This window comes from Aphelocoma coerulescens, chromosome 3 (genome assembly GCF_041296385.1).
Source record: "Aphelocoma coerulescens isolate FSJ_1873_10779 chromosome 3, UR_Acoe_1.0, whole genome shotgun sequence".
Taxonomy (NCBI): Eukaryota; Metazoa; Chordata; class Aves; order Passeriformes; family Corvidae; genus Aphelocoma; species Aphelocoma coerulescens.
Window position 1 is genome coordinate 70323315 of NC_091016.1, and position 25655 is coordinate 70348969.

The 25655-nt window shown below is 38.3% G+C and overlaps 1 protein-coding gene across 5 annotated transcripts in view; it reads right to left on the reverse strand.

Moving 5' to 3' along the window:
• Nucleotides 1-25655, reverse strand: part of LAMA2 (laminin subunit alpha 2) — a 343741-nt gene that overhangs the window by 143522 nt on the left and 174564 nt on the right. For all 5 annotated transcript variants that reach the window (XM_069010799.1, XM_069010798.1, XM_069010800.1 and 2 more), the window contains exons 13-16: nucleotides 17029-17136; nucleotides 16247-16458; nucleotides 9716-9827; nucleotides 6125-6238 (exon numbers count right to left, since the gene is read on the reverse strand). In XM_069010799.1, the coding sequence (XP_068866900.1) occupies nucleotides 6125-6238; nucleotides 9716-9827; nucleotides 16247-16458; nucleotides 17029-17136 (546 nt within the window). The remainder of the gene's footprint in view (nucleotides 1-6124; nucleotides 6239-9715; nucleotides 9828-16246; nucleotides 16459-17028; nucleotides 17137-25655) is intronic.

Sequence of the window (25655 nt, forward strand, 5' to 3'; positions counted from 1 at the left end):
GACATACTGGGCCCTCCTGGCTGCCAGTGCACTGCTGACTGATGTTCAATGGGACCCCCAGGTCCCTTTCCATGGCACTGTTTTCCAGCCTCTCAATCCCCAGTCTGTACATACTTCCACGGTTGCCCCATCCCAGGTGCAGAAATCCAGCACTTTTCTTTGTCAAGCTTCTTTTGGTTGGTGATTTCCCACCTCTCTAATTTGTCAAGGTCCCTCTGCAGGGCCTCTCTGCCCTCAAAGGAGTCAACAGCTTCACTCAATTCAGTAACATTGGCAAACTTACTTAGCACCCCTTTGAGTTCTGCTTATCAAGATGTTGAAGAGCACAAGACCAAGGATGGAGCCCTGTGGAACCCCACTAGTGACAGGTCCCCAGTCTGAAGTTCCCCCATTCACTACAACCCTCTGTGCCTCACTCACGAGCCAGCTGCTCGCCTATCTCATGATGTGTTTATCCAGCTGAGTGCTGGACATTTTGTCCAGAAGTATCCTGTGAGAAACAGTATGAAAAGATTTACTGAAATCCAGAAAGATTACATTAACTGGCTGCCCTTGATCACCTATGTGGATTACTTTTCCATAAAAGGAAATTAAATTTGATAAACTGGATTTTCCCCTCATGAAGCTATTCTGGCTGTGACTGATGACTGCATCATCCTTCAGGTATTTTTTAATACTTCCCAGAAAAATCTCCTCCATAATTTTACCATACACTGAAGTGAGATTGACAGGCCTACAGTTTCCACACCATCCTTCTCAACCTTTTTGAAAATTCAGATGTTAGCCAGCTTCCTCTCAACTAGGGCCTTTCCATGTTCCCAAGGCTGCTCAAAAATCATTGAGAGAGGGCTCAGGATGACATCAGCCAGCTCTTTGAGTATTCTTGGAAGAATCCCATCAGGTCCCATAGACTTATATGGATCCAGTAGATCCCACACTAATTCAGGGTACACTGGGAGTTTATCATGCTCACAGCCATGGTCCTTCAGCTCAAGGAATGGGGACCCTTTTAGCCTATCATCAATGTCGGAGACAAAGGCAAAGAAAGAATTAAACATCTCTGCCTTGCCTATGTTCCTGTTTGTGAGGGGACCATCCTCATCCTGTAGTGGGCTGATGTTGTTTCTACATTGCTTTTTGCTATTAACCTATTTAAAAAACCTATTATTATTGCCCCCATACTTCCATCCAGCTTCAACTCCAGTTGAGCTTTGACTACACAGATTTTCCCCCTACAGTGGCAAGCAACATTTCTGTATTCCTCCCATATCACCTGACCTTGCTTCCACAGCATGCACCTTTCTTTTTTGCCTTATCTCCAAAATAAGATCCCTGCTCAGACAAGCTGGCCTTCTGTCTGTTTGACTTCTGACATTTTGGAATTGCCTGCTCCTGTGCCCTTGGGAGGCAGTGCATAAAAAGGGACTAGTACTGATGGTTCCCAGCATGTTCAAAAGCAATGAATCAATATTTGAATTTAAAAACAAACAAAAAAGAGAACCCCACATATATAGGACCAAAATCTGAGCATACTTTCCACTGTGTATGGTAGAGTTTATCTGAGAAATAATGATCTCATGTATCCTATACTTTTCTCCCTGAGCCAGTTTGGACCTTACAGGACAAAGAACAAGAATTGTGTAGTATGTGTCCATGACCTGATCTGCTGTTCTCTTCAGTGATGCATCAAACTTCATGCTACTCTGCCACATTTACAGATCAGTACTTTAAGTACTGAAGTAGACAAGTCCTTCTAAAAATATTATCAACACTCATGAAAAATGTGTGCTTTCTGGATATCAGTTGGCTGAATCTCAGTTTGAAACTTGCCAAATGTACAGCAATGGTTTTGAACATCATCCGGTTTAAGCAATGTCTAATTACACTGAGATTATTTCCTTAAACATGCTTAAGCCTCTGATGTCTTAATTTCACGTTACAGGAAAACTGTATTTTTTTTTTAATGTCATGAGACTATAAAATAGATCATTATCAACTTCTCTAACCTGCTCAGTATGTTGTAGCTGCTTTCTTTTTATTCCCATGGAAATAGAGGTTGTTCCAACACATTGATCTAGTGGTTTGGTAAAATCCATGCTTTCTTTCACAGATCCATAGACTTGTGGCCAGGAACACTTTTATGTCCAAATACTTATGTTTTCAAATTCCACGTATTGTATCTCACACTATTTTGAATGCATTAATTTTCTGGACATCTTTTACTTCTAAACACTAACGCTGTCCAGTTCATTAATTGTTGTCTTCCCTGATGGGAAAGACGTTCAGATTTTTGCCAGGAGAAAAAAGGAGGCGAATGGGACTTCATGCTTCTCAGTGTCCAGACAGGTGTTTATTAATTCTTATCTAAGGAGTACAAGCCACTGGCATGGCTTAGACATAGCACAGAGCAGAGAATGCAGCAAGAAGACAGCTTATCAAGATCTCACAGCCTGTTTAAAGGTAAATTACCCAATGAAAGCTTAAAACACAAGATATTTTCACTTTTTTACCAATGTCCAACAAGTTCCTAAATCCCATAGACAGGAACTGAGGAATTCTGTATCCAATCATCCCAGACCACTGTTGCTGCAAAATACAGGGTTAGTGAAGAAGGAGAATGAAGCTTTTAACTACAACTTACCCTCCATTTTGAGGTTTTCTACTTTTATCTATTTACTATGCAAATAGACCTAAAAACTCTAAATTTTCACCCTGTGATAATCTCACATAGTATTCTATCACCTAATTCACACCATTGTAGATTCAAATTCTTCCCAGAGGCTAGGCAAATTTTCCCATGGACAAAGGTCAAAACCAGTACTATCCAGGGGGGTAAAACCTTTCAAAACAGGCAGAGAAATACTCTCTGCATTCTAGGTTCCCACATACACCTTTAAACTTCAGTTAGACAACCTCTGTGTAATTAAAACAGTAGGATTTATTTTTGTCCAAAAGTTTGTGTATGACTCAGACCTTGTTCCCCACAAACTTCCTTGCTGATGTCCTGGTGTGCATTTTCCACTATTTCCTACTGAGCCAGCTCTCCTTTTTTGGAAGAAACCAAATGAACTTTATGCCCAATATCAGGGAACCCTAAATTCACACTGAAAACCACTCCTGCATATGCAGCTGAGTGTATATGAACATGGAAAGAAACATTTAGAATAGAATGCTAATGGTGAATCTAAAACCTTACACAGGGATTATGACAGAGTCCAAGATAGCACTTGTGGCATGCTGCTGCCTTCCTCAGGATACCTGTCACAGAGACAACCAGGGAAGCTGTTAAAGCCAGCTAAAGAGAGTAAGCCTGGGTGCCTATTTTAGTATATTCCTGAGCTGTCTAGACCAGACAATGGTATTCTGTCTTTGGATGCATGAATAAGCTCTTTTAGCATTTTCAAACTACCGTAATCTCAAGATGACACAGACAATTCCCTTTCTTGGTGTTACAATACAAATGTAATCAGGATGTTGCAGAGGCTTTACGTATCTTCACTTGAGTGAGAGCCTGTACTGCAATTAGCTAGGACATATCATTTGGTTATGGTGTATTTGAAGATGGGTAAAGACATTTTGTCCTTCTTGTGATGTCTAAAGCACATGTCCACCACCACTGATACCAGCCTCATCCTATATGGGGTATGCTGTTTATACACAGAGGAATACAGTATGGAAAGAATGCCACTGGGGACTGCCCACTTAGGCAATTTGATCATATCTTTGGGGAGAAAGATCTACTCTCTCTGGGCTTACTAATAGGAAGGAACATAGTATCCTGCAATGAATGAAACACCTTGAAATGTGCTTGCTTTTCACAAGGTTTAGGTTTAACCAATCTCCTAAAGCTACTGTGAATGTGTGTGTGTAATAGTACAAAAGAACATTTCTGAATGTTCGAAATTGCCCTATGTACCAAAGCAGTTATGTGTATCACAATGGTAATGAGAACGAGGTATCGTGCAGCTCTCTATGCTGGGGGGATCAAAGGGCTTTGCAGGTTACTGCAAGATATACGATAAAATGAGCTTTTTATACAGGCCTGTGTCGAAGCAGATGATTTGAGCTTTTATCATGAGTCAAAAACACATTTCAGCTTCTTTTCAACTACATTTCAAAGCTAAGAAAGAGCAAAAAGAAGTATCATATCAGTAAATTAGGTGCCTAAATTGTCTGTTGTATTACTGAAAAAACACCATGAATAATAATAAGGAGGCCAAAAGGCTGTGTAAACCTCAATAGAAAGAATGCCTTTAATGTGAAACATTTCTCTTTTTCAGCACTCAGACTTTTCTCTCTTTCACTTCAAAAGGCTTATGATCCAAATTGAATAGCAGCATTTAATAGCCTGCATGGATACTAACCGATCTGACTTACAGTGCTTTCAAAGTTGTAAGAAAATCCAGAACTGATTTTAAGCTCCCTGTGCGCCCCTTCTCTATAGCCTGATCTAGTATAAACTACAGGACACATAAAATAGAGACTGCTTGATAACATGTATAGATGAAAGTGCATCATCAGCTGGTTATTTTCCACTTCCTTGTCAGTGCTGCGTTATCTTACACCAGCACCCTTGAAACATCAGAAGGGGGAGCTCCACTGTCTGAGTCAACAGTTCACATCAGCCAAACAGCACAAAAAGCAATATGCAGCTACGTGGCCTCTTTCATCCAGGCTGGTGCCACAGACAAAAATAAAGAGGGAAGCTGTACAGGGGCTAAAACTTGAAGACACAGAAGCCAACAACCTCAGAACTTACATCTGGCTATGTACCCCTAAGTAAAACAATCAACAGTTATGGCATACCTTAAACAAGATTCTTCCTTCCCTTTCTCTCCTGTTAATTGATTTTATCCCACATTGATATTATAAATATTGTAGCTGGAGAATATGGTTATTAATGCAAAAAATTTTTGTCAGGAAACACAAATCCATATTACCCTAGTGATAAACATTTTCACTGAGTATTAAGTGAAGGATTCAAAACATGACTGTCACGTCAAACATGTTTTTCATTCTAGGTACTTCTTTGAGGCTTAGAGTATAATTAAATTGAGAATAATTTTAAGCTCCTATTCATGAAAAAGCAATTTGAAAAATTCACTGATCCACACATTAAGGATATCTTGTTTTGCACTGAAATGCAATTAAACATCTTCTATGAGCAAAACAGGAAGAACAGTAATAATTCTAAGTGCCAAATTATATTGGAAAAAGCCTGAATTTTCATTTTGGCATTTTCCCAGCAGGTTTTTCTTAAGGAAATAAAAGGGAACACTTAGAAACCTTCACATTACAGAGTCTGCTTGAAATTCTGCAGGGAAATGAGAGCATATCCCACTAAACTGGCACTGGCTTAAATTGTGTTTCTGCAAGACTAATGAAATTAGACATGTTGTTTCAAGCTTCATGCCATGTCAGACAATATAAACTAAAAATGCCCTTGAGTCAATCAGAACAGTACATTCAGCATAATTCACCCATTCCAAAAGGCTACTGAACAGGCTGGAAACAGTGGTGTGCTGGTAGGCTTACTATGGATAGTATCACAGATTTAATTACTGAATTAGTAGGTAACTACATAAAATCTCCATAGTTTACAAGAAAAAAAAAACTGATTTAGCTGAGATCATATGCTTTTATTACTTTTCTGAAGCACAGTCCATTAAGTGTTCCTTCAAGGTTTACTATGAATTTAGTAGAATTTAGAATTTAGAAGAAGGAAGACATTAACAATATTTTCCCATCAAACTAGAACAGAATTTATGAAGTTACCTGCTACATACTATAAATTGAATGTACTGCAGGAGACAAACAGGAGAAGAAGATAAATCTTGCAAGAAAAAGCATTCATACATCTGCTACTTTCTGCATGCCATACCTTAATACTATTGGTTCTATTCTAAAACATAGATCCTATGTGATAATTTTTTTTTTTTTTTAACTGTTAAAGATACCAGATCTTGGTAAAAGGGGATCCTTAACCACAACATAAAGATCTTTTCTGTTACTCTCTGGCTTTTTTCTTCTTGATTATTTCAGGTCTCAGAGGTCACTAATCCAATTGCACAGGTATATTGAAGTGATGTTGGCCATGTCCATTGTTTCCTGTAGTGACACTTACCAGGCACGCTCCTGTGATGTCATCACACATGTCTGCATGACCAAAACACGTACATGGTGCACAGACTCCACCAAAAACTGTGCCATTTACACGCCGGTGTCGAGGCCAGCATGACTGCAAGATAAGTTAGATAAAAACTTAGATAAACTCTTGCTTGAACAGACGAAGCAATGGGATTTTAAAAATTTTGTTGGATTCGATGCTTGCACACACAAAAAACATACTTGCCAAATGAATAAAAATACCAACATTTCTCTAGAAAATTCTTCTTTCTGGTGCTGTGGTTTTGCACTGACCTTAGCCTTAGTGGCAGGTGTGAGATTAGAGGAAGCCTTAACTTGATCGTTCTTCTGAAATGGTAAAATAAAGCAGAAAAATGAAGAACTGAAATATGACAGCATCAAAGCAAGAGGTACAGACTGAAAAACAGCCAGAAGGTGAAATACTGAAGGAGAGAGAAGGGGGAAAAATCCTCAAAACAACAAAAATGTTTTCTGAGAAGTTCAGGCGCAAAGAGCAATTAAATTACCATTTTGTCTTGTTAGGACTCCAGCAAAAGGCTACACTGAAATGAAGCACAGGCTGAAACCAAGGCCATCCTTTTATTTAAAAATTGTGCTCCTTAAAGGATAGTAATTTCCCTCTAAGAAACTGCTCTGATTTTTTAATTTTCTTTTTTAAATCTAAAATTCAAATCAATATTAAATGCATGGCCAGTAGTTTTGTAGGAAGGGTGACACCATACAACTGTGATTCATCAGCAAAAATTTAGCTACTCCATTTGCTCATTATAAGATGTCAAGCAGCAGTCTTCCTTACTATATATCTCACAAATGGCTTTATAGTTTTGCAAACTATCCTTCCACAGTAAGACTGCTCATGTGATCCAATAATTTTGCACTAGATAAAAAAGCGCATGACAGAGTTATGACCTTCAAAAGCATCTGGATAATGCAAAGAGAAAATTTTTCACTTACAGAATACTAAAAGTATCATTTAATAAAGGCAATCTTTTCCACTTCACATACACTCTCCAAAAACATAACAAACAGACTCTTCTTGATACAAATAAACATGTCCCTTCTTGTCTTACTCTTGAAAAATGTGAAAGTAATCTAAAGATTAATTGGAATTATTCTTTAAAAAAAACATTCCAAAAGCTGAGACATTATCCTTGTTTTTTCCTTCTTTACATTCTTGGTTACGTGTTCCTAAAAAATCCCCATAAATATAAAAAAATAAAAATCCAGAGTTACAAAATCCAAAACCTAAAACCAGGTTAAAAGATACTGTATTTTTCTTCCTGCGGCATGAGATGCAAGTGGTTTCTGCATAAATCCATAAATCTTCTTCCTCTGTTGGTGACTGAAAATAATGTTCTTGTGCACAGATACACATGATATTGCTCAAGACAAGGCTCTAAAAGTCACTAATTTTAAGAACTTAGACATGAAATATCAGTATCAGGGCTTAGAACAGAACTAAAAGATTACAGATTGGGATCTTAAGAAAAGAAATTACCTAACATTCAAAAGTCAGGAAAGTTCTTGCTCATCATTGTGATGCACGTTAAACAGAACTTCTTCTGAAGCAGAAGTAAAAGAGTACAGAGAATGGGAAAAAATCTGAGGGAGAAGAGCAATTAGATATGAAGTTGTTGACAAAGGCAAGAAAATTCATGAGTGGAGCACAGTAACTATCACAAAGGAAACCAACTGGTATTAGAAATTTAAAATTTCATCTGCTTTACCTGTGCCTATGTAAATCTGTGTTCATACACATGCAAAAATGTAAGAATTTTATTTGGCCAGACTCTTGTAAAAAATAAACTCCAAATTTATATAATGGAACAATCTTAAAAGAGACAGCATGATTTAAATGGGATTTATTGTCTTTGGAAGACTGATCATGCCAAAACATTCATAGCACAAAAATAAGTAAAAAATAGTTGTTTTTAGTGCTGCAGCATCTGTGCCAGGTACTGTGACATCATTATGCAGGAGAAAAATACATACATTAAATTAAATAATGAAGAGAAAATGGAACTGAAAAACTGCACAAAATCAATAAAAATGAAACTCTGCTAGGTTGAAACTCGTAGAAGTAAAATGCTGGACAAGACTGAAAGTATTCAGAAGGAACAAAAATGGTAACTGAAAAAAAAAAGGAAAATACACTTTCAACTTCTCTTTCCATACTTTGTTAGCTACTGTCTGTCTGGAAATCTAAAACTTCACCTTTTTTTTTTTTCTATGCCCACTAGCATACACAGAAACTTTAAATTGGCAGCTATATATATGTGCTTTCTCTTGTGGAGTATGATCTTAAGTATATATCAGATTTCAGGGACTGTTTATGATTGAAGAGAAGGTTTAGCACTGAAGGACACAATGCTGGACAGACAATTTCAGCAACACCAAGACAGGAATTCTACCCAAGTCCTTCAGCTTCTACAACAAAAGTAGATATTGAAATATCTGCAACTAGGGCTTTCCCAATTGCTCTTTTGGCCATCACACCTAAATCTGCACTGGAAGAATAAATGGACAAGTGAAAAAAAAGTGTGAAGCACAATGATACTGCATCCAGCATTTCTCTTAAAATAACTGAACAGACAGACAATGGCCAGGCTTTAAAATGATTTCTCAGCTGAGGTAAAAACTATTCTTCTCCAGTTATTTTTCCATCTGTACCATTTTGGAAGTGATAGGAATATCCATTAATTCCTTCAGGCCTTCTTTCTACATTAGTTCATCTAGCCCCAGCAACAAGCAACCACATTTGGCATGAGACTAGACTCTAAGCCCTAAGTATCACATATAAGCATGAAAATTTTTAAAGAAAAAAAGAGTTGACAAGCAAATGCCTAGAGTGCCTGTGTAAATGGCGTACTGTTTGTAGTTTTGTGAAGCAGAGCATCTCGGTGTTTGAAACTATTTCCTTAAAGGCAAAGCTTTTGAAGAATTTTTCTTGGCTTCTATTTACCCCAAGCTATGCCCACGTGAGGTAGTTAATCATACATATAGTTGTACAAACACATTCTGTGTGAAATAATGAATTTGTTAGGGAAGTGGGTATTCTTCTGAGCACGTGTCTACGTTATTATCTGTAACAGGAGCAAAATAAAGGGACACAATCCTCAGAAGAACACACATGCAATTCCCAACAACTCCAAGGCAAATGGCAAAGCCCTGGGAAAACAAAAGAGGAAACTCAACCCCATTAACTCAAATAATTTGATCTGGCTTTGTTGTGCACAGGTGAGATAACTGCCATTTTCCTTCTACAGATAACAGGTTCATCCATTAATAATTGGCTGAAGAGTACAAATATTGCTTTCACTTCCTTTTTATTAACCAAAATGTCTTTTCATAAGTTAGAAATCACCACAGAGGCGTAAAACTTCAGATTTTAAATATTATCAAATATAATGAACCGTCACCTGGAAATAAAGGTAACTAGTCAAGCCATGGCAAATTCCTAACAGGAATGGACATCTCTCTTACTATTTTTTACCAACACAGGTCCACTGTCTGCTTTCAGCTATCATGGTGTTAACAACATTGAACTAGACTGCATCATGATACTCACCTCACAGGAGGTACCATCATAGCCTGGAGGACACTCACACAACTCCACTGCAGATGCTGTCCTTCTCCCCCTCAAAGTGTGGTCAGCAGCTTCCATAATAACACTTCTTATTCTGGATGTAACAGAAGTTAAACAGGCAAAATAGCAAATTAGATGGATATGTGCAGCTGAATGCAACACTTTATAGTGGCATGCAGTGCCCTGTTTCTGTTTTCCTGCTTAAAAATAAGGAGGTTTTCATATTCCTCTATTTCTTCCTAAACTATATGTCTGTTACTATTTTTGTTCATCATGTGAGGGAGACTATGGTCAGATACCCACTGATAAAAATAGATTTCAAAAGTCTCACAGCACTGTACCAGGAGATGGAAGGCTATTCCTGGCCTGCAAGCCACATGTGCCAACTTGCATTGCAGCTGCATATAGAGTGAATTTGACACTAAGCAGGGTCTTCAAAATTTATGAGCCTCTAATCCAGCTTTCTAAAATATGACATTACTAAGTTTTAGATTTTTTTTACTCTTGAGATTTGACCTCTGGAAAAGATGTGAGCCCTGTCCAGAAGGATTGAGGGTCTAAGTATTATGCATATGAAAGAAAAATGAATGTGCATGAAAGAAAAAGGAAATCTTCTGCCATATACCCTGGTCTCCCCAATGCGAGAGAAAAAAGTGCTAAACAGACGTTGTTTAGGTGAACACTGACCATGATTTTATTTCAAAAGCATGGAAGTATGATGAGAGAAACAACAGAAGTCTTTTGATAATCTTACAGCTATTATCAGAAACAGATGTAGTTTACCTCAAGAGTCTCCTTCTGGGGAAAGAAACTGGGATATGAGAGTTTAATACTTATGAAAATTCAAAGGAATATTAAGTTATTACAGAGGCTAAATTACTTCTATTTTCACCCAGTAATCTTAACAGAGTGTTTGATAACTAAAGCTACTTGAAGAGCTTGTTTTGAAGTCGTCTTCAGCAGAAAATACCTTTCTATCATGACATACATTTTGTTAAAAAGTAATTAATTTTCTTTGGAAAACTTGAACTGGTTTTTTTCCTCTTCATAATAGGGCATTTATCTTTTGGCTGCAAAAAATCCTGAAAATTATTTGGATGACCTTGGACAAGAAAACATCCAAGAAAAATATTTTGTCGTTACTGCAGTGGTTGGAGGAAAGCTTAAGACAGAATATTTTCCCACTAGATTTCATGACTACTCAAAAAAAGACACACATGAAAGGTAATGGGAAAAATGGGGAAGATTTCTGAAATTAAGATAGTCACTTCAGAAAAACAGAAATTTTACCACCACTAGGAATATGACAGGACTTTGGAGGAACTACCATTGTCTGTAATGCAGCTAGAAACTTCAATCCAATTTGGTGATAAAGAAGCTCTGTAAAAGGTTCTTGATACTGTTTTAAGAGAAGGATGCTTATTCCTTACCAGATCTTCAGTAAATTCTCTCTCACTTTTCAGTATATCCCCTTCACTCCATTGTACATTTATTTTGCAATCATTCATTTGAATTTTCCTTATGATAACCAATTTCTAGTATATTAGATATCAAACAGTGATTACCAGTAAAAAAATCTAAAATTTTAAGGAAAAAAAAATCTTTAAATGAAGAAACAATTTTTTTAATAAAAGCTCAAATTTTATTTCTCCTTTGAACTACAGTTAGTTCCCTCTCAGCATTGATCTTGGAACAAAGAGAAGCACTAACACACAGAAACAATCCTCCCAGTATTATCCCACATTTGTATTCACTGAATTGTTCCAATTTTCATTACGTTCTGCTATTTGCTAAATGGGATTTTAATGTGTTTAACAGTTTTTAGCATTAACAGTTAGTCAGTGAAGAAAGCTGCAGTGATTTTCTTTTCTCCCATTTTGATGTTGCAATTTTGATTCCTCAATGCTATTCTGCATTCATTAAAATACATAATGCTGGCAGTAATGGGGCACTGGATCCTGGAGATGCATGAACAATTTGAGATTAGACATCAAGACCAAATATTTAAGTTGACTGTTACTGTCAGCAGGCAACTGTTGACTTCTAAAAACAAACAAGATTAAAAGGGAAGGGGACGTTTCAGGCAGTATCAGCATAGTTTACTGTCTGCTGTGCCAGGCATCTGAATCACATCAGCTACATAAGGCACATGCAGTAGTGACCCAATCATTGCTCATTTGTCTTGAAGCCAGTTCTGCATATGGAAAAAAACCCTTGGCCTGTTCTTCCCTCTTTCTCCTTGTGTCTAGCACTGGCTCTTCTATATGTGCTTGCAAGCAATCTATTCTCTTTACCACCACAATTTCCAATGCCTATCTGCATGTTTGCAACACTTACCATCAATGACCACTCTCAATATTGAAACTGAATAAACAGTGCTACTAAACTTCCTTTGAAGCACAAGCTAGCAGTATTAGATCAAACAAAACAGTAAGACAGAGTTAACTTTTCTTGGCCCGCTGCTTCTACCACAGATGGACTTAACTGCAACAGTTTGGCAGATCTGTCAAGTTAGAGGAGGACTAGGATTTAAACCCAGAAGCTGGGTTCACCTTCAGATTGATTGCTGCATTTCTGTATTCTCATTTTTAATGCTACTTGATCATCTAACTGCCCACTCATATAAGAAAGCTTCCTAAATATGCCATAGGGCAGTGACAACACTGAAAGCTTAAAATGACCAAAAAAAAAAAAGTACACAAAACCATGCTTGAGTCAAACCCAGCTCTACTACATTAATATTGTTTAGTGGCTACTTGAAAGCATTACAGATTAAGTAATGTTTCTAGTAGGTTCAGCTAAACAAGGGTTAAAAATAGAATCTTTAAATTAAAGCTCTTGCCAGCTGGAGACAACTCCATTGAATTTTTAAGTCTCTTTCTACGTGACTGCAAGAAAGTTACTTTATGCCTCTATTCTGGTCTCTTTTTAAGCACAGATTATAACTGCACCCTTGGAAATCTTACACATGTGGTGACATTATCCATTTTGAAAACTTTCAGTATTTAAATGAACAGGTTGCTTAATATAGCAATCTCTAATTAGTATGTTGCATAATTCTGCTGGTGCTTTGAGGCAGAAGTTGTCATTCATGAAGGATCTAACAACCCTGTAATATTTTTGTCTCTCTGCCAAACCCTCTTAACCCTCTGAGAGGAATATCCATCTGTCCACTGCACATACCTGTTTAAAGACAATGAAAACCTTTTAATTCATATCTACTTATCTATTAAGGCTTAGCTCTACACTGTTTCTTTTCAAAAATGTCTTCCTTTGGAGACCATCAACAGTAGTCCTTAATCAGCCCTAGATATCACAAACAGTATCTTCTTCATTGGGTCTACATTTTCCCTGAAGAACTAAATGGGAAGAATATGGAGAAAAGGGTTATTTTGCATGATCTTAGGAGTTATGAGCACAGCTTTGCACCTAGTGTGTTTTAGCATGAGTGAAAGTCAAAGAGAATATAAAACAGTCAGTAATGAGGCACATCCTGAAAATTAGCAACATGCCTACACAACAGAATATAAGGTGGGCTGGATGACAGTAGATGCTGTTGCTGCTACAACAGGTGACTGGGAGCATGAACTGTTCTGAGGAGACTTGACTCCACTCAGTAAATCACATCCTAATGGATGAAACTACGATTGCTACAGTTAAATCAAAGAAGAAAAACTGAATTTGTTTAATTGTGATTGGAATTTCACATCCTCTCTTCCGTCATGCTAAACTGCAATGAGCACCCTGACAGCACTCAATAAAATTGTTTACTTTAGATTTGTGGACATGCTGACAATAATCATAGCAATACAGCAACCACTACATTTTTCTCTGGTAAGAGACATCAGAGGGACAGATAGAAATGTACCAGCAATATAAGACCACTTCTAGTAAAAAAGGATACTCTTCAAAATCATTTCAGTTCCTTCTCCTAACCGCCTTTTAACTCACTGTCTTTAAGGGACCAATCTTCCCAACTGTAATGTCACTACATCTAGGAGCTGGTGGCTACCAACAGGCAAAGCATAAATTATATGTGTGTTGCAGAGCTCTTCTTAAAGAGTATTTCAAAAAAACGCTTCTAGAAAATTATCTGTAACACACCACAAAACTGTTCCCAAAAGCTGAATATGAACAAGACTATGAAACAGCAGTGCACCACATATGACCAAATGGCTAAAGCAGTAATCTGGGATGCCGGCAATAATGTATAGTCTTCCAAATTTGCCACAGACAGCTCTGCCATTTCTTACTTACAAGGCACATTCTACAGATTGTGTCAGTTCTACATGCTGGTGCTTACCTGAGCTCTACACTGTTGCCCAGAGGGGATCTCACCCATCCCTTCCCCACTGTTCCACAGTGTAGGCAGGATGGAGCCATTAAACTTCTAGCACTGCACTTTTTTTTTTACTTTAACTGCCCAGCCAAGGTGCTTTTTGTAGGAAAAAAGCACCTTCTCCTACTAGTACAAATGTCAGTACACAGATATATGTAAACCTCTGATTAATGTGATGCCTTGAAGTAGCTATCTGAAAACAGAGTCTACACAAAGTAAGACAAAGTAGGTATTTAAGGGCCTTCAAAGGTACACCTTGGGAGTGTAGAGCCTCTGAGGGGCTCCACCCAAGATGGACACTGGGTCATGGGCTCTTCACACTTTTCTAAGTTTGGTCCATTTGCGTATCAGGGTTAATTCTCCAATTATAACTTCAGTTAATGACGTAATTACTCCAAGTCCTCCTCTCAAAGGCTTTTAGCTTATTTTGGGGCCTAGTGTCGTTGAAGAGCAAACCTAGAGAGGGTTTGTTATGTCTAACCAGCATGAGAGAAGAGCAACTAACAGGCCACAAGAAACTTCCGAGTTACACACTAGGCAGTCCAGGATTTGAAAAATATAAAAGTTAAAACCAAAGGCATCAAATGAAGTTTGCATTTCCCATAATACCTAGTAACACCTTTGGCCCATAGAAAGTCAATCATACATATCTCCTTTAAAAGTTTGCATTTCCCATACCACTCAGTATGCTCCCGCACTCCTTTAGTTTGGAAAATCCTGACTAATGGTTTGGGGTTTTTTTTCCTTTGAATGAGAAGAGAGCAGAGGATCATCACTCACTGAGCTCCCACTAGTCTCAGCTGTAAGCTGTGAATTAGCACCTTCTCATGGTCTGCTCATAGTGCATAAGAGGTGAACTCTGGCCTGGTGTTTTGGCTCTCCTCAAACAAGAAGCTGATGGCCATGAAAGGCTTTCAAACTGGATCCAACGAGATGCAAAGGAATACAAGGTTGATGACTGAATGAGCAAATTATGAAGCAGTTTGGCCCAAACTGAAGCTAGTTATGATTCACAAACTTACTTACAGAGATGTAATACATACTAATTAACCACAGGAAAATAGAGAGACCGAAGAATTCCTTTTAGCAGGGAAAAAATTTATACTGCCACAGCTCAAATCAGAAAACTGCATGCTGTTGACACAACCTGCCTTTCAATTTAGGATATATTTTAATTAGCTAAGTATTCAAATGATGGTTAGATTGCTTAAGAAATTTCACAGCAGCAAAAACTGTCTGTACTCTCAGCAAATAATCACTAAATGTGCTATCAGCTCCCTCCATTCCAAATTGGTTTATGCCACTGAATCAACTGATGTGTAGATTAGAGAGCATTTCAGGTTTCATGCCTTGTGAGTAAAAAACTACTATGCAATCAATTCCATTACACATTTAAAAAATATTACTTATGCCACCTAACTATTAATGTTAATCACACAGTATCAGGAGAGAGGTTTTCTTCTAGCCCATCTGGAGTATTTGTTCACACACTTAGGAAAACCTGAAATGCAAGATGAGCTTTACAGTTTCAAACACACTGCAGCAACTGAAATAGAACAACTGAATCTTTCACACGTCTTTAATTTTATCAGAGGACTCAGAAGAGTTCACATCAAATCAGTGGATTTGAGCAGTCCATGCAGCATCCTGACATAAATCAAGGGAAAGGCTTTGGGATTACCCAGTTCTGTGTGTGGTACTGATTAAAAACACAGAGAATTCCCCTTGAGGCACTTTTCCAGCTTGGAGACTCAGGATATTATTCTCTGGTCCACTGTTAATGTGGCCCTGTATGGTCATTAAATGGGAAAAACAATATATAAGCAGTATATCTTTTCCTACTTCAACATGTTATTACCGCACTCCATGATTCACCATATACATGGGAATTACCGTGTTCACAAAATAAATATATTTATAGAACTGTCATTCATGCCTTAATAGTCCATGTAATTTCATTTTCTTAAAAGGCTGCTTCTTTCTGTTGCCTTCCTCCTCCTGCCTACCCAAAATGGAAAACATATTAACAAGAGTTTGAAAGTGTAAATGAATGCTGTGGATTTCATGATAATAAATTAGAGTGTTTTAAATTACATCAGCCTCGTTCTCTGAAGAGAGAAAACAACTCTTCCGAGAAGCTGCCTCTAGCAAAGAGACCCATTCCTCACATTCACCTGTAGATGGCATTCATCCCATTGCTGTATGTGGCTCTTATGAGGATCCTATTTACGTTTGCAAGGACAGTCATGAACTCCCTCCTGCTGACTGGAACATCGGTGCCATGCATGGAGAAAGATTCTGGTTTCAGCACAATTTCTTCAGTGTGCTCTTCAGAAGGCTGCAGGTGAATTATCCCTTTTGGAGTGCTGATTTTCAAGTCACCTCCCTAGAGAGAGGCATGAAAGAGAGAGATCTAAATATGAAAAAAGTCACAAAAAAAAAGCCCACTGGGGTACATGATTTATTGAATAATATATTTTAAAAGAATAACAAGTATCAGGAATAATATTCATTTTTCATAAACTTGAAATGGGCTTGCCTGATAGAATTGAAAAGCAGTGGAAAAGAAAGTTTGGGTTATTCAGATAAAACCTAGTGTCATGGTGCATGGCTCTGTGGAGACAAAAGCAAATTCATACAATGCTGAGGTGCAAAAGAACGGATCTGCGGAAAGAACGTGAAAGTGTTACCTCAAATGACCAATTATTTTGTTTCTTCATTTCTCCTGATAAACAAGAAGCATTACAGTTTTTAAGCAACTGCAATAATACCAGAGACTCCTCGAGATATTGAAGCTTTTCGTTCTCTGAAGTGTTTCCATTTTCTGACACTAGAAATTAGCTGAAAGTATGTGCACCCTTCTGTTCTGTGTCCTCCACCACCAGACTTCACACCGAACATCTGAAGAAGCAGGCCACTTTCTTTCTTTCTTTGGCTGAAAATACAATCACTTTACCTCTATGATGACATCAGATTGAACCATCAATTTAGCTGTTTCTTCCTCTTCTTCTTCTGTGACGTCATAGGAGACTGTAAATTTCAGATGTCCTCCAGCAGCTGCTACCTGGGGAGTAGAAAGACAGAAAAAAAAATTAAATAAAAGAAAATGGGCCTTAACCACTTGGGGGCAGTTTTATCGAGCATCAGTAGATTTCTAGTGTTGCAAAGCCACATGCAGATCCCTGAGGATTACAGATGTACAGACCCCTCCTTTCTTGCTCACCCATCTAGAAATCACACCTAGTCATCTTTCTTCTACGCCTGTCGAAGCCTGAAAATTCCTTAAACCCACAGACTAACAGAGAAATCAGAAACAGATATAAAATCTGTGCAAATTTCCATTAGATACTTGCATTAGACTTTCAATGTACTTGTTCAGTTATATGGTCCTCATTTAGGCTGGCCTCTGTATCAGCAGCCTTAGCAACCTATAGAAAATTCAATAACTTCAGTTTCATTGATGGAGCCAACTACCAAAATAGGAAAAAAAAAAAGGGCTGTGATGTTTTTCTTAGAATGAACTGTAACCTAAAATAAAGTAAGAATTTTCCCTGATGGAGTCAAATAAATTTACTTTAAAATAATGTTTCAGCCATTTTGCTCAGTTTGACCCAGCCTACAATGTGAGAAGTCAATGACCAGGCTCTTGTGTCATGACAGTATATTTCTTCCACGCTCTTTTAGTCCCCAGAATCATGGCATTGACACAAGCTATTCCATTAAAAATGGAATATAGTATGATGCAAATCAAAAGCTGCAGACTTGAATGACAGAGTTCAGCACAGAAATAGAGCTTTCTGTTAATTGATTGGAAGCAGCATAAGTAAATCAAATGCTGCAAGAACTATATTTTGCGTTTTAAACGTGTCTGCCTCATACTTTATTGCAGCGTGAGCCTCCTCTCCCAGAACATTAAAATCACAGGGATTCTTCTGCCCTTCCAGTGCATACTGCTGAGCACAAAGCACATTTGTGAGTCTTTTATGAAGAGAATAATCTGGTTATTCTCAAGGATGTAATTGTTCACCATACTGGATCCTTTTGCACACCGTAACAGAAAGCAGTGAAAGTCAAAATCTTCATAATTTTATGATGAATCTTATTTAAGTGGTGAAAAAAACTTCCAGCATTTAAGGTCCGGAAATCAACTGATTTTGAATTAGCCATAAAGGCATATAAAAACTCAGCATCTGAGGCAGGACAGGTAATTGTTCGGTTAAAGCCAGAAAATTCTCTCCAACTCATAACCTGAATCTTGGATCACATTGTAGGATCATAGTATTATAGAATATCTTAAGTTGGAAGGCACTTATAATAACTTGGTCACCCTCCTCTTGACCTACTTTAATAGTCTGACGTCCTTGAGGTGCCCAAAAGTACACACACTACTTGAGGTGAGGCCACCCCAGTGCAGAGCAGAGTGGGACAATCCCCTCCCTTGCTCAGCTGGCGATGCTGTGCCTGATGCACCCCAGGACATGCATGTCCCTTTTGGCTGCCAGGGCACTGCTGACTCATGTTCAACTTGCCATCAACCCAAAATCCCTGATCTCTTTCCACGTCGCTGTTCTCCACCCTCTTACCTCACAAAGTGTGCGTGTAAGTAGGATGACCCGATCCCACGAACAGAATCCAACACTTGCTTTTGTTAGATTTTGCTGGTGATGGCCCAGCTCTCTAGCCTGTCCAGATTTCTCTGTAAGGCCTCTCTACCCTTGATGGAGTCTGCAGCTCCTCCTAGTTTAGTGTCACTGGCAAACAGTAGCACCACATACTTATCTACATAGTGTCCAAACCTGCTGGTACCAGTGCAACTACTTAAAGCCTTGACCATAACAACATGAAAAGACTTTTTCCCTTAGATACAGCTGTCACAGCTGTTACAGCCTGTGGTCAAGTCTAAGCACTGGTTTGTAACTGCAAGAGGAATGTAGAAAATTTAAATATCTGAAATGCTGCAAGAAGTATCCAGAATTGCTTTCAGCTGTAGACAAACATTATAGAAGAGTAACTTTTGCAGAATTTTATCATTTCTATTTCAAGTTCAGACTAATGCCAAAGATGCAAGAAACTTAAAATAAGGGGAAAACAAAGATTAGGCAGTTTCAGGCAACCCATAAAAATTATGAACCAAGACAGGCTTTACTTTTTCCCAGCTACATAACCTTTACCTTAGTATATAAAAATCCAACAGAGGAACTGATAGGTCACAAAGCAGGGAAAAAAAAAAAAAGGAAAATAAAAAGAAAAAGCCCTAAAGGAAAGGCAGCTAGAATGCATTAGGAACTCCTAAAATACAACCAACAGGAAACACAAGAGGAAAGGGGTGGATTGACTAGTCCAAAAAAGAGAACGCTCAGAAGGAACAGTAAAAGAATTTACCAAAACGTAGAAGTCTGGAAAAATGAAATGGCCATTTTTATTTCCCTCTGGCAACTGCAGGGAAGGCATGAAGAAGATTCAGCCTGACTATAAAGAAAGCTGATTGTAAGGATGGTCAAAACAGTATCAAATTACTTGAAAATGCTGTGGAAGTAGTTCATTAATTAGCAGCAGTTCAACATGTCAGAGATACTCTGGATATGATGCCTAAGAGTTGGAATATGACTAAGAAGTCTCTTGAGGTCTCTGCTAGCCACAGCAGTCTGAGTTTCACTGCTGCAACTGGCAATATTTGCATATCATGAACAGGATCACACACTGAAGACAAGGTCCTCAAATGGCAATTATCATAGAGAATACCTCACAGTTCAGATTGTGTATTTACCTTGTATGCTGTGTAATACCAATATAGATAAGAAAAAACCTCAAACTTACATAAACCAAAAAGTACTACATCCTTCTGCCATTGTTCGCAATGGTAATTTCCTTCCTCTGCATATTAAAGAACAAGTTCACTCACAGGCAAAGGAATTCAGAGGTCAATCCATGTGCTGCATGTTACCTCGTGCAAAAGGTACTTTTCACTGAATTTTAAGTGCAAGGGCAATACAGAAACTGGGCACCTGTGAGATCCCTCTATTTGCATGTTTTTCTCTGTATTTTCTCTGTATCACCCAAAGATTCAGAGTTCCGCTTCAAGGATTGTCATCTGAAGCCATCAACACCAAAGAGAACAGGGCATAAAAGTTTGCCTTGCTGGTGACAAAGGCATGTATTGTTGAGACAAGAACAGCTGTCTAAAAATGTCAAGGAAGTTCCACAGAATTCCCATTGTCTCTCCCACCTGTTTTTAGATTAATATATCAAATACGTCTTCCCAGCTTCAGAGGCACAATCTACGTGTTCAAAAAAAGTCACAGATTCCCCAAGAAATAACAAGCATAGGAGAGAGAAATCACAGCTATCTTAGTTCTAATCCAAGAAGTTTCTGGCAGATAGTTTTTGGGGCTTTTTTCAATTGTTCACAGTTAACTGTACTATTATGTTACATGCTCTTACGGATAAAACCAGAGAGCAGATAAGACTATTTTATGACACCCTGACAGAGGGTCAACCAAACTGATGAAGAAAAGATGGTTCCTTTCCTGTGAACAAATGCCCCTGCTCAACAGCAAGAGAGCTTGAGGGTAGTAGGAAGCACCCAGTATTACCCTGTGTCAAACATGCTTTGATGTTATATGCTTGTCCCACTAAAATTACTTTTAAGCCAAGACAAGTGATAGCAAACCACAAATACAGCACTGAAAACAAAAAGCATTTCTACAAACATTAGCAAGGCTAGAGATGAGGAAAGCTTGCATCTCTTCATATGGATATCAAATTCTAAAAGTCTTTCTCCTCCGGCACTTAGTGAATCTGCTGCCAATGCTTTGCCAAGGCAAGCTGTCAGGATCCCTCCTGCTAATGTCCTTGGAGAATACCTCCTTCTTGTACAGATTTATATTCCACCATATTATTGAATTACTGCATGAAGATTCGCACTCTCCCTCTCCAATGCCTCTTGTTACTCTGCCTGTAAAGGTTTAGCACTTAGTCCACTGCACTGGGGGCTGCCTCATTTCTTCTGAACATCTGCCAAATGTAACTTCAGAAGATTAGGAGCTATCTCCATTAAACAGGGTGTTGATTATAATACTTTATCTCATTAAGCAGTAAAATGCTCTTCTGTCAGTTAAGAAGAGACTCAGTTTGTGATTAAAGCACGTAAATATGAACTGGGGTATCTGATACGGCACTATGTGGTTACACATAGGCAACAGAAAGAAGTCCTCCAAAAAGTCAAAGGAAAGTGGCTGGCCACCAAAGGACGACCTTCAAATCATTCCAGTTTGTATTTATATTTAAAAAGTAATTTGAAGACAGAAAATTTCACATATGAATAAATAATTATGCACTAGGTGTATTATTGAAATAAAACAAATACACTTTGCTCAGATGTTTGGTAGTAAAATCTATACAACAATGGATTTAACTCAGAAGGGCTTGGACGTCAGGCCTAATCCAAGAGAACACAACACCTTCAAAACCAAAATTATATTACTGCATTAAACTAGATTTAGACTAATAATCATACACCACCAGACTTTCAAAATAAGTGAAATAAAAGGCATAATAGAATCATAAGACTCATTTGGGTTGGAAAAGAACTGTAAGATCCTCAAGTCCAACCGTTAATCCAACACAGCCAAGTCCACCAGTAAACCCCACCCTTAAGCATCAACAAATATCAACAATTTGAACCATCTTTTCCCTCTTCACACTTAGTGGTTGCAGCAGAAATACAGTCACAGAAATATTGTACTAGAGAAACAAGCATTATAAAGTGTTAATATTTTTATTAGACCAATATAGCTACAATACATCTATAGAAAGGTAAAGGATATGGAAAAACATGAATCCTGCATGCTATTGTATAATTGTATAGATAGTCATACAATTAGAACTATATTAAGTGAAAAAATGCTACCAGAAAAATTTTTAAAAAGGGGAAAAAAAGCACAGAGGCTACAAATATGAATGGGCAGAACATTTCTGCGAAGAATGTTAACACTCATACTTCTGAATATAAAACCACAGCAAGTTGCTGATAGTAACTTAAGGTTCTAAGAGATAATAATGTTTTCTTATTCTGGAAGGCATCCACAAAACAAACCTCCCATTTGTTTCCTGATACACCTATGAATGTGTTTTGCTTGCTGCCATGATTATGAGAAAGTACATGGATATTCACTCAGTCTTCCAGTGGCTCTGTACTATTCACAGGATCACAGAATCACCAACCTGGAAGAGGCCTTCAAGATCACCGAGTCCAACAAATGCCCTAACACCACCTCAACTAAACCATGGCCCTGAGTGCCATATCCAATCTTTTTTTAAACACATCCAGGGATGGCGACTCCACCACCTCCTCGGGCAGACGATTCCAGTACTTTATCGCTCCTTCAGTAAAAAACTTTTTCCTAATATCCAACCTAAATTCCCCTTGGCACAGCTTGAGACTGTGTCCTCTTGTTCTGTCAGTTGTTGCCTGGAAAAAGAGACCAACCCCCACCCTTTAAGGAAGTTGTAGAGAGTGATAACGTCACCTTTGAGTCTTCTTTTCTCCAGGCTAAACAACCCCAGCTCCCTCAGTTGTTCCTCACAGGGCTTGTGTTCCAAGCCCCTCACCAGCCTTGTTGCCCTCCTGTGGACACTCTCAAGTGTATCAACGCCCTTCCTGAACTGAGGGGCCCAGAACTGGACACAGCACTCGAAGAGTGGCCTCACCAGTGCCAAGTACAGGGGTAGAATGACTTCCCTGGTCCTGCTGGCCCCACTATTCCTCCCACAGGCTAGGATGCCATTGGCCTTCTTGGACGCCAGGGCACACTGCTGGCTCATGTTCAGTCAGATGTTGACCAGTACCACCAGGTCACTTTCTGCCTGGACGCTGCCCAGCCACACTGTCCCCAGCCTATAGTGTTGCAGGGTGTTATTGTGGCCAAAACACAGGACTTGGACTTGTTAAAATTCATCTTATTGGACTCTGCCCATCTATCCAACTGTTCCAGGTCTCTTTGCAGAGCCCTCCTACCTTCCAACAGATTGACACATGCTCCCAGCTTAGTGTCATCCACAAATTTACTAATGGTAGACTCAATACCCTCATCCATGTCATCAATAAAAATATTGAACAGAACTGGCCCCAGCACAGACCCCTGAGGGACACCACTGGTGACTGGCTGCCAACTGGATGCAGCACTGTTCATCAGCACTCTCTGGGCCCGGCCATCCAGCCAGTTCTTAACCCAGCAAAGAGTGTGCCTGTCCAAGCCATTCCTATGGCACTATCTACCATCAGATATTATGCTTGAAGGTAATGGAATCATAACATATACGGTTTAACATTGCCTGCTAGCCTTCTTGCATTTCCACAAAATAGAGCTGCAATAAAAGGTTGAAGTAGATTTGGACTCTTTCACCTTCACAAACTCTCTAGGTACAGATTTATTTTATGACACGGATTTCAGCAAATGTAGAGATATCTGCCATCAGAACATCAGCACTAATCATGTGAAGGAAATCCTTTAAATAAAATAAGATTTTTCCCAGTTTATTCATGGTGACAGAGTTAGTCCATAATTCATTGGCACCTGAGCAATTGTGATATGGTTTGACAAGTCACTGAACAACGTACCACCTTAACTGATGTCTAAATGCACATGTGTTCTTCTAGCAGCCCACTCAGTGTAGAAGGGAATGGACCAAGGGCTGCTTTTCATAATTTAATTTGCTTGTTTTGAAGGAAATATTTCACTGTTAATTCATCTCTCATCTGGATTATCATCTTCTTTATGAAAAAGTACCAGCTGTAAATTTATGATATTTAATTGGATTTTGCTGACCCAGTCTTTGTGCTAGTCATAGTGTGAGGGAAGGCAGGGACTAGAAAAGAATTCCAATAGAACCATCACCAAGAAGATGTCAAACCTTTCTTCATTTAGTAATAGCTCTCAATAAAGATTGCATGTGTTAGTTCTACTCCAGATCCAATTAGAGATTAAATAGACTCTCCTCTCTTAGACAGATTGAATTTAGATAGGATATAAAAGCTCTTCTGAGGCCTTATAGCAATATTTCAGATAAAGCAGGGAGCAGAATAATCATGTTTTATTTGAATGACAGTATAGTTCTATCTAGCTTTAAAGAACAACTCAGAGTTTTCTTTATAGGGAAGTTAAACTTTTCCCCTGAAAGAATTGACTCTTTCCCTGAGCTCTCTGCCATCTAGAGTTCCCCCAACTCTATGCCAGCTAGTTCACAATCCTAGTTTCCCTTAAGTTTCCCTTAAGTACACTCCAAATCTTCTGTATAATTTGATGCTACATTCTACTTAATTTCACTTTTTCAAAATACTGCTTCCAGAGAAGCAGACCAAGTGAGGGAGCAAGTTTACATAAGTAGCCTACTTTTCAATGGTTGGTTTAATTGCTTTCCATGAGCATTTGTCTACAATATTGAACCATTCAAGGGGAAAACTGAGAATTTCAAACCATTCACTGTCATTTTCAGTTTCTTCAAACAGACCACTCTGACAGCCAAGAAGATTTCCAAGTCATTCTTTCCTGGAATTCTTATCCAGAATGTTATGATACAGGCTCTTTAATTTTTAGTATTTCCTCTGCTGATCCTACATTAAGGCAGAGTTGAGTAAAAGAAAAAGGAGTTTTATTCAATGTAGGCACTTATTTGATCACACAGTGTTCTGTGATGTCTAACCTATATGTTAAGAAATCAAAGAGCAAAAGTTAAAGCATGAAATTGCTTTATATCTTATATATACATCTGTTCGCTCTACCTTGAATGATGTTTGTGTAACTAAAAAAAAAAACCTAAAAAAAAAAAAGCCTTAAACATCATTGCATGAGATGGGCTTTTTTTGGTACATTGGACAATGGAACCACATATTTACAATAAATCTCAATATTTAAAATTTTCTAGGTAATGGAAAGAACCATCAAATCTGTGGGTTTACATTTTTTCTCCTAAGTGAATGATTTTGCTTAAGAGACGAATAAAATCTGTCCAAAGAGTAAGCACAACCCATAAAGAGCAAGCAAAACTCTGCTAAACTCTATTTCTTACTTACCTTGACCATGTCTCTTCCCTATTTTATGCTCAATACCTGAGCAACTGGGACCCTTCCAGAACACATATTAGTCTTAACCAAGTAGTCTTTCACTGCATCTGATCACTCGGCCGTAGAAAGAATACCCTGCACCCATCAGAGAAACACTGTGTGTTCAGATTCAAACACCATGGAAACATGAGTGAAGAAAGAATACCAACAGGGGAAGACATTAAAATCTAGTGAGTACCTCGTTAATCACCCCTTGAAAACATCCCTTGCTTTTGCTAGAATATCAGTAGATCAAGTGTAATCAGACAAGCTTTTTAATTTTTGGTCCTAGTGCCTTTTCCTTCTTGCTCCAGAAGTTTGAGGCATAATTTTGGTATAGTGGTTCATAATGTCTGCCATCCTGAACATGACAATCTGATGCCTATTTTCAGGCCCTTCATATTTAAAATATTTTGTCACAAACAATTTAGACCAATTAAAATATTGCACAATTCCTTTAATTCAATATATCTGGCAAGAAA